Source organism: Berghia stephanieae, chromosome 2 (assembly GCF_034508935.2).
Source record: "Berghia stephanieae isolate SIO BIC M18660-M18661 chromosome 2, UCSD_Bste_1.3, whole genome shotgun sequence".
Lineage (NCBI taxonomy): Eukaryota > Metazoa > Mollusca > Gastropoda > Nudibranchia > Aeolidiidae > Berghia > Berghia stephanieae.
In genome coordinates this window covers 127,190,858-127,200,857 of record NC_088361.1, presented here as the reverse complement: position 1 = coordinate 127,200,857, position 10,000 = coordinate 127,190,858, and the positions used below count along the sequence as shown (strand labels likewise).

The 10,000-nt window shown below is 34.9% G+C and overlaps 1 protein-coding gene across 1 annotated transcript in view; it reads right to left on the bottom strand.

Moving 5' to 3' along the window:
* The window catches only part of LOC144966558 (UPF0415 protein C7orf25 homolog), a 209,039-nt gene extending 199,467 nt beyond the window's left edge, over nucleotides 1-9,572 (bottom strand). Inside the window, exons 1-2 of the mRNA XM_078903222.1 lie at nucleotides 9,333-9,572; nucleotides 5,378-5,546 (exon numbers count right to left, since the gene is read on the bottom strand). Of these exons, the coding sequence (XP_078759348.1) occupies nucleotides 5,378-5,546; nucleotides 9,333-9,364 (201 nt within the window). The 5' untranslated portion in view covers nucleotides 9,365-9,572. The remainder of the gene's footprint in view (nucleotides 1-5,377; nucleotides 5,547-9,332) is intronic.
* Between the last annotated feature and the right edge of the window lie 428 nt (nucleotides 9,573-10,000).

Sequence of the window (10,000 nt, the reverse complement as noted above, 5' to 3'; positions counted from 1 at the left end):
CTTATATTTTTTAAAAAAATGCAACAACAACCCATCAATAACAACCAAGTTCAGCCGGAAGATTTCAAACTAGTGTACGTATATTCCTGTGTGTGTGCGCGCGCGCGCGCGTATGTGAATGTTAAGTGTGGGTGGGTGCGTGTATAATGTTGTGCGTAAGTAAAAGTATAGCAAATAAAAACAAAGCAAACAGTCTATACTAATTGTTACGACTGTGCACATAAAGTGAACGTCGTCTTTTGTGACTTACATTACGACATGTAATTCAGAAAAGTGAGTGGAGCAGGCATTTATGTTAACAACAAGAGATGAAGTGAGTAGGAAAGTGGCAGAAGACATTAGAGAATAAAAATTTCAGGACGGTGATGGGGGTTTGAACCCGCGACCTTACTGGGGGTGTCGGTAACAGTAAGGTCGCGGGTTCAAACCCCTTTACCTACTCAATTTATCTCTTGTTTTTACGAAACGTAAATCATGTTAGAAAAAAAAAAAAGAAGACAGGATCGTAATATTATCAACTCGTTCATTTTGCAAATAATTATTTCTTTTACCCTCTCGAATCCTAATCGTCGCCCTCACCCTTTACTTTATTTATTTTTACAAGAGAAAAACAGTGTTGAGGGAATGGTACACACACGTACACCATTATGAAGCTATTTTCGCAAATCAATAACCACACGACCATTGAGACAAAAATCACGGGGTGACTAAAAATATAATGTGAGCGTAGACGATGCCATTGTTTTAGCAAATTGCATTATGACAGAATATGGCAAAAACAACCAGTGTCATCGACGGCTTAAACGAGAGAAGATTGATGGTGTTGGGGGGGGGGGGTGGTGTTATTTGAGTTTTTTCTCGAGTTTTTACGCACTTGTGACGCGTTAAAATTATTTCATAAATAAATAATAATAAATTGAGCTTTATATAGCGCAATATCCACTAAATATGCTCAAAGCGCTTTACAAGGGGTCACTGGTCAATAGCAACATTGAACATGTAGGACGGTTCATGACGCCTGTTAGGCGATATTACAATTTTTCGGACAAAGCCAACGCTGTTAACGGCCGGGTACTCATTTTACACCTGAGTACGGTGAGAGAATATGAGGAAAAAGTCTTTTCCAAGGACTCAACTGTGAGCCGAACGCGAGGCTCGAACCCAGGACCTTTCGATCCGAAAGCGAGTGTCATACCACAAGATCACATAGCCGCACATTTCATCACAAGCACACATGAAATAGTGAGGCCGTGGTCAAAGCAAGATATCAAAAAATTGAGTTTTACTTAAAAGCACCCAAGAAAATGGACTTGTTAAAATACCGGGTGGCTCAGAATAACTGTCCTCTGTATAGAGGTCTTCCACTTCTTCACTATGTTACCTCAAACGTTGACATTGGTTAATAAATCAAATATTTAAAATTATGTTTTCAAATTGAGTAGAATATAATTATTTAACGCAACAATCAAACAGATGCCAAATTGAGTGATTGTAAGAGTGTGTGTGTGACTTCTTACGTAATTGATTTCACGGTTTGGTTGATTACAATCACTTGGAGTGGGTGTTACTTTTGCACTAAAAAGAACCCATGTGAGTATTGTTTCAGAAAGAAACATTCCTCTGGATAGATGTGTCACACAAGTAGTGCAACCTCACAGATACTCATGGTATCATGTTTTGTCTCCATTAAAGGATTTGCAGAGTCCGTTTTCGTCGATCACGACAAAACGAAAGGCATTGCTTCGGTTTACACAGCGCATTTACAGAAATAATTGTTGCCTACTTGCAAAAAGCGTTATCTTTATGCTAAAATGATTTCATTTTTTTTTTTTCAAAACCGACCTTTGGAATTTGACACAAAACTTTGCATCGCCAATACGCTTCAACAGTCGTAACGTCACTTCCCTTGTAATAACGCATGGTAACTTAGTAACTGGCTCTAAACTATCGGAACAATGGCGGACACCCTTATGAAAAACTTCACCGACGAGCATAAAAGTGTAAACAGAGGGGGAAAACAACATTATAAATCTGATCATGTTTTGACTTTTACACATTCTGATCACAAGACATATGAAAAGTGTTAGCCAGCATGAAGAATAAAAAGTACCGATTTTCTTTGTTTAGAACCACGATGGCCCCGTTGCTGGGCGACGTGACATCGGACTATTGAATCCAATTTCCAGAAGGTTAATTGACAAAGAAAGTTAGCCACCAAAATTATCCGGACTGCAGTCCACTAGATTATCATTTCTGGAATACCCTTTCGACTAAAGTTTATGAAAACCAGAGACAACCATTTCTAAATTTTGACAGAATTCCAGGAGAAAATAAATTCCGTTTGGACAGATGTCACTAGTTTGCCCAAAGAGTGATTCTTCCCGTCTGCGTTAAGTTGTCAAAAACCAAGGCAGTGGCATAACACTGCATTTCAGATGAATACATTCCATTTCATAAAATATTTATTGGTAAAAATAACATGAATTGCTTTTCTTTCATTCGATATTGTTAATTTGATTTTCTAATCAAAAAGAAATTCCTGTCAAACTCGCACCATGATGCATGAAACGAAAAAAGACGAACATTTATTTAAACAAAAATTTGCCTATTTTGTCTTGGCAATTCCAATAAGAGATTGATTGAGCTTTTATATGGCGCAATATCCATTAAACGGGCTCAAAGCGCTTTACACGGGGGTACCTGGCCAACAGCAACACTAAACACGTAGGACGGGACATGACGCCTGTTAGGCGATATTACAGTTTTTTTCCGACAGAGACAACGCTGTTAACGGCCAGGTACTCGTTATACACCTGAGTACGGTGAAAGAATGTGAGTAAAGAGACTTTTCCAAGAACTCAACTAGGCGCCGAGCGAGGCTTGAACCTTCCGATCCGAAAGCGAGTGTCATACGACCAGACCACATAGCCGCACATAACACTTATAATTGTTGAAATTTCAAATTTAGGATAATGAAAATTTATATCTGTCGAATACTTATGTAAAAATTGTAGCAATCTGGCTTAAATAGAATAGACATACAAGACTGCCAGACAGCGACAGTTATTCTGAGCAACCCGGTAGATAGGTAATCGGTAGATAGACAGACATAAATTGATAAATAGATTAATTAATATAAAGATATACAGGCGGACAGAAAGGCAGATAGATCGACATATAGACAGATAGAGAGATAGCTAGCTAGCTAGATAGAGAGCAGTTGCTTCTTTTTTTTAGTTCATTGGAAGGGAAATAACTCATTAAGTTAACATGGTATTGCGTGATCATTTGTTATTTCCCTTGTTTCGACTGAAGCAGTTGTGTGATTACATCCAAGACTTATTGTAAAGAGACGCATTTGAAAATAATTTAAGACACTCATTCATTGCCTCAACGTCGTATGATACCAGAGTGAAAAGGGTGATGATCAAAATAATTATAAAGAAGAACTTTGAATATTTGCTTTTCAATGTAAGAAATTACACTTAATCTTCTAAAAGAAAATATAAATCTCAACGTCACAAGTTTCAGTTTCTGGTAAATCAAGCACACACACACACGCACACACACACACAACCACACACACACACACACACACACATACACACACACACATACACACATAGGTTTGAGGTGGTTTGTCTTATGTCTTACCTAACACCTCAACCTGCTATCGTGTCGTCAAGTCAGGAGGAATAAGTTGTTAAAAATAGAATTTGAAATCAAAATCATGAGATTTGATTAATTTAATGTATTTTCAATTGAGAGAACTAAAGCCAATATTAAAAGCTAAAAAAAATCATATCAATGGTGAAACAATCCACCATTCCGCTAAAAGATGTTTAACTATTAGGATCAATTTCACCCTGACATTGCACTAGATAGAGGCGAGGAGGCTAGATGGGGGTATACATTTCATATTTGATGCAAGAGAAAGGAAGACCTAACTATCCAAATTGCCTGTCAACCCTTTTCTTGTTCATTCGATTTTACTAACTAATATCTTAGCAAGTGTACAAAGAGAGTAGTTCATCAGCAAATTTAGTGACTGAAAGAAAGAAGATGAAAAACCAAATTAATCATGATTATCAACAGAATACAAACAACAGCCAAGATACCTTCAAAACGCATCAAAAGTTAAGACATTAACAAGATAATCACACAAAAAAAAATTATATTTCCTCCATCACAGACTGATTGAGAATCATTCTCTCATTCAATCATAAGGCTGGGACAATTTACCTGAAAACCAAAAAAAACGTCTATTTTGTGAATCATTAAACATTTGGCAACACAATCTTTTAGAGACTAAAGCTTTGCCTGCGATGGTTGAAAAAGAAACGGTTGGGCTTAGTTGAAACCTATGACCACGACATTGAAGCCCAGTTCTATTGCTGCTACTGCTCTTGTAAAACAGTGAGAAATGTCATGTCAGCATAAAAATCAAAGCCTGCTTATACAATACAACGTATAATTTAAACAAAAATCCTATCATTTAGAGTATGTGAAAATATATCGCTGTCTCCAGATACACGTTGTGTTTAGTTGACGTTTTAACCAGATAATAAATTTTAATTTAATATTAAATTTAAATGTTAATGACTAATTGGACAAATGCAATACAGATTTTCTAATATAGTGGCTCTGCCTAAGAACTCACCTTGTAAAAGCCCATTTTGTATAATAACCTGCTACAAACTTGTAAATGAAGTTGCACTCTTTAAAAACCCCACTCAAATACCCAATTTCACTGCCTGATAAACAGGTATCTTTCACATAACAAAACTTAACATAGTATCAACGGAACTGTCTTGTGAGCCTGAATCAAAATATTTATAGCTTAAAGACACCAACTTTTCAATGCTTACCATGAAATTACATATCCAACAACATGTGTATTTAAAAAAAAAATCAACCCGACTGATTGTAAGATTAAATGTGATAAAAATGATGCAAAAAATGTTTGCACTATTTGTGATCCCAGTGTATATTGTACCTTATACAATAATCAATTACTCTTTTGAGTAAGATCATTCGTACAGTCACTATTAATTTCAAGTAGTAAGAGAGAAATAGTTTATTTCGGTTAAGAGGGGTTGAGAAGAGAGTGTAGTTTAAACCACTGGTTCCCTCTTAAGTAAATTTAAATTAAAAAGACAAATAGTAAAAGAAGACAGGAAAAAAAAAAAAGAAAAACAATCCAAGGAGGCAGATTATTAGGCGGTCACCATTGTGATTCATATTATGGCAAATAGATTCACAACAACAACAACAACAACAACAACAACAACAACAACAACAACAACAACAACGGCAACAGCAGCAACACATCAATTGCAACAGCAACAATAATACCGCTATAAAAAAGAATACTCACAGAGTGTAGGAATTTGAGTTCAGCATGAATCTTGCGTTCCAATTTTCCAATACCTAGGACATTTGCCATTTGACGACATCGATCTTTGAGTGATTCTGCAAATCCAATGTAATCCTCTACTCCATATTTCTGTTTCTCAGCTTCCATCATTGATTCTCTTGTGGAATTCCTTGATAAAATATATCAAAAAGAAAAGAAAAAAAAATGATACAAAAAACTCCAACTATATGCATATGTACATTGCTGAATTCCAGGACTCTTAGAAGTAGTAATGCAAGAAAATCAATTCACAATGGGCAATTATTGACTTGTAAAGGTATAATAAATTCTAAAATCTATATAGTCAAATTCATGTTTCAGCAGGCCACATGCCGTAGTATGATCTATGTGTCTGACCATTGTTATGTTCTTTTATTTCCCTACTCCGTAGCCATTCCGCTATGTAGCTGCCGCAGCTAACTAACTTTGAAGACAAAAATGCCCTTAACTCACTCAATCCTAGACATTTTTGCTACTTTTAAAAATAGGAAAATATGTATTAAAAATGAGCATGTACGTATAGTTAATTCAACTACCATTAACATGCAAAAACTAAAATAAAAAATCAGCTTTGATACAACGCCTATAATTCGTCTCATAAAAATGTACTAAACAGGCATGGGGTAAAAGTAACCCCGGATATAATCGGTGTTAGGGTTGAGTGAGTTAAATGTGTATGAGGTCACCAGATGATAAATCTTATTAATTAATTTAAGATTATTCTATTGATTCTTAAACGACCTAGGAGCGTAGGAAATGCTGTTAAGCTCTAAAAATAAAATAAACCTTTTCTTCACATCCTCTAGTTGTTTTGGCAATGGTCAGATGCAATCAGTAGACCTTAAATTGAACGATTATTCAAGTTCAGTGCAACTTCATTGCAATAAAATAACACAGGCTTTTGGAACCCACTGCACTAATATCATTACAAGTAACAAACAAAGCAGCAAAACACCTGGGAATCATCAATTTTTTAAATGGCATTACTATGCAACTATTGATGTTTAAAATAAGTTAAAAGAGTTGACTTAATAGAATCGGGAGGTTGTTAAATCCTAGAGGCAAGACTTTAGTCTGGAACTTTGAAATGATTGGAATTTATGCAATGTTTGGTCACATACATTTCAAATTTTGGTTTTGAAATAATTCAAAATTTTGCGGTTGCAAACATACATCTTTTCTGTTGCGGAATTATGGTACTGAAATAATATCACAAAATAAAGCATAAACATTCTTTTTAAACTTAAATTCAAATTTTATTTCAAAAAATGTTTTATTATGCATATCAAGTATTTCTTTTTAAAAGGTTTTTAAGATCTTCCTAAAATTTACTTATAATAGTGAGATTTTATTAATTATTCTTATTCTTCTTCATTTGGGAGCAAACGTCTTCATGATGGCGATAAGTGCTGTACCATGTTGTAAACACACAGAGTGGCCAGGAATTGTTCAAGACTTGGTCTTGTCACTATCTTATTAATTATTGGCAATAGTTCATTTATTTATCCTATTTTTCATAAAGTTGAGATGTCAATGATAAAATACAAACTTGTTTATAGTCTTTTCAGCAGGGAAATTTGGTTTCAGAGTGCAAACTCTACAGTTTTGAAATTAATTTTGTTGTTGTTGCGGAATTACAATTGTGTTTTCGTAGTTGCATTAAGGTGTGGGAATAAATATAAACTTTCTTGTGGAGCTTAAAACATTCAAATCTTATTTTGGTCCATCAATAACATAACAATAAATAAAAAGTTATATGTCTCTGAATACATTTTTTTTTAAATATAAAAAAAATATATCCTGTATCTACTTGTAAAAGCAGCAAGTGTGATCTATGAAACTGAAGACATCAGAGAATTAAAAAAAGATAGAATAATTAAAATCAAATTCATTTCAACTTTACAAGAAACATAAGAAACTATTATTTTATTGTACTTATCATTTCCTAAACCTTTGTATTCTCTTCGTTATGCGGTTTTGTGGTATGACACTCTTCTCTGGACCGATGGATCTTGTATTTGATCCATGCATGCTCTGAGCAGTGACAAAGGCTCTTTTCTCATATTCTCTCATTGTACTCAGGTGCGTCATCTCTTGCCCTACATGTTAAATGTTACTGTTGGATTGTGATCCCTCGTAAAGTGCTTTGAGCTTGATTAGTGGATATTGCACAATATATATGTTTAAGTTTTAAAAATTTTATCTCATTGAATTCATTCACGTAAAATGACCCCATCCACTCAATCTCACAGGACCAAAGATCATCATATTTTCTTATAATTCCAAAGTCATCTCTTCAGCCTGAGTTAAGAAATCATTTATCTTCATTATTATTTAATAGTTAGCTGGACCATCTACCAAGAAAAAATTTGACTGTTGCATAACAGTAATATATTGCTGTAATACTGATTCCTAGATTTTTTGTGTGCATAATATCAGGGATTATTTCTTTAAGATAATGCAGGGACAAAGGTGTTAATTCCGGTGGACCGTAAGGAGACCAGCCTGAATGAGGAACTGTACGCGGGTGCCCTGAAAGGCCCACCTGGATATGTGCAACTAAATGGCGACCCATCCTGCTGCATAATCCGAATGGCTTTGACCATCCCGGACCCACACACTATGTTCTCACCATTGATCAAGAAACTTGCTTTCATTTTCTTCTTTAGACACATGAACAATGTTGCTTTTACCCAACTATTTCTTTTTTTTTTTAACAACAGAGCAAAATTGAGGGGCATTGTGAAATCTAATTCCAGACAGCTCTTGCAGCAAAGCATCATGCTTTCCATGACTCACAACACTATGAGCTTCGCCATTTTCAGGAAATAAATACCAAAAGCAAATGCAGTCTAAATCAATGTTGAATTTCAAAATGTAGTATATTTTGCTTTTGAGTTACTCCATTAGAAAAAAAAAAGGATCAATGAGAATCAATAATGTGATTGAATTATTTTTTGTTGGAACAGTTCAATCAAACTTTGATCAGAATAGCTTGGCCGACACATTTGTCTCATGTTAAGTAATCAGAGATAAAGGCAAATGATGGTGATTTAACCTCTAAACCAATGGGTAATCTAAACTAAACTAAACAAGTTAATTATTATTTTGAATGTTAGACCCAAAATGTTATGGTATCATGATATTGCCCTTTATCAAAGAATGATTAACTCTAGACTCAATATACAATGCTGGTATTTATAAGCGAAACGATAAACAATAAAAAAGAACGTACACGGCTATTTGACATTACAATGATAAGGTGTTACCATATAGTCAAAATGAATCAGTAATTTGTCGGATTCTGTACATTGAGAGACTTTCGGTTGATAATATTAATGTTCTTAGGGGTAAAATATCCAGGTCATAATTTTTTTTATGTTTTAAACGGACGAAAGCGACGTGCACTTATTTGGAGGTCTGGTCTGATAACCCAATTTATTATGAGCTGTAATGGAAATCTATAAAATGACTCAAAATAGTGTCTATTAATTATTACAAACACAATTGGGCTATTTTCCTCAATTTCCTCGCGCTGGCTTCGCTTTGTTATTATTATTTCATTATTTATACCAGTATAAAGGACGCGGAATGGGGGGGGGGGGGTGTTCTACTATAATTTTTTTTCCAATGGGACTTTTGCCCCTCGCCTTCATTGTAGTAGATAGGCATAGTCTACTTTACTGTAGTCTGGGAACTTGTGGAAGGACTCCTGAATGTCAGGCCTGCATATGATGTGTACACGTCGGAAGAAAGACTTTGTTTGGAATAAATTATAACTGTAGAATATAAGATAACGATTCTCCTCATGTTTTTTTTTAAATTCAAAATTTCTTCACTGTTCAGTCGACTTCTGTACTGTAGTAAACTTTTACTGTTTAAGTTTAAAACTTTTTGTCTCCACTCTTACTCTTACTCGAACTTCTTCACGGTCTTCTTTGAAATCATAATAAGTAAATTGCAAAAGGGCTACTCATTTACCAATAAAGCAGCTATATAAATTCTATTAATTATTTGAAGAAAAGATCACAAATGCAAGTGCTCTTAATCCTATGCCTATAATTGATCTCTCTAAATATCCGATGACAAATATTATTTCATTTTTTGTCGTCAGCTAGATTTCACGATGTAAACAAAACGGGAGTGATGTCCCTTTGACGTGTACTCTGCTGACGAAACACCGTTATACTCAAATGTCGCATTATTAGTTTCATTTTTTTTTCTTCCCGTGTTTATTTTTTTTCGTTATTTATTAATCTGCTATTGGTCCAGTATCAATTGGATCAATTTTGACCATTTACTACAATTTTGAAAGTTGTAATTTAAACCCTAGCCCTAATCATGATGTGGTAGCAAACGTGTGTGTGCCAAATTTTCCTTATAAATCTAGCTTTTTCCATCTGGGTAAATGTGCAAATACTCCAGGTTGCTGTAACATAGGTCTAATGATAACCGAACATCCTTGATGCGTTTGCTCCGGGATCTTCATATTTGCCCCCCCCCCCCCTCCATCCGAACACACAAACATACGCACAGACACACATACACACACACACACACACACACACACACACACATATAATA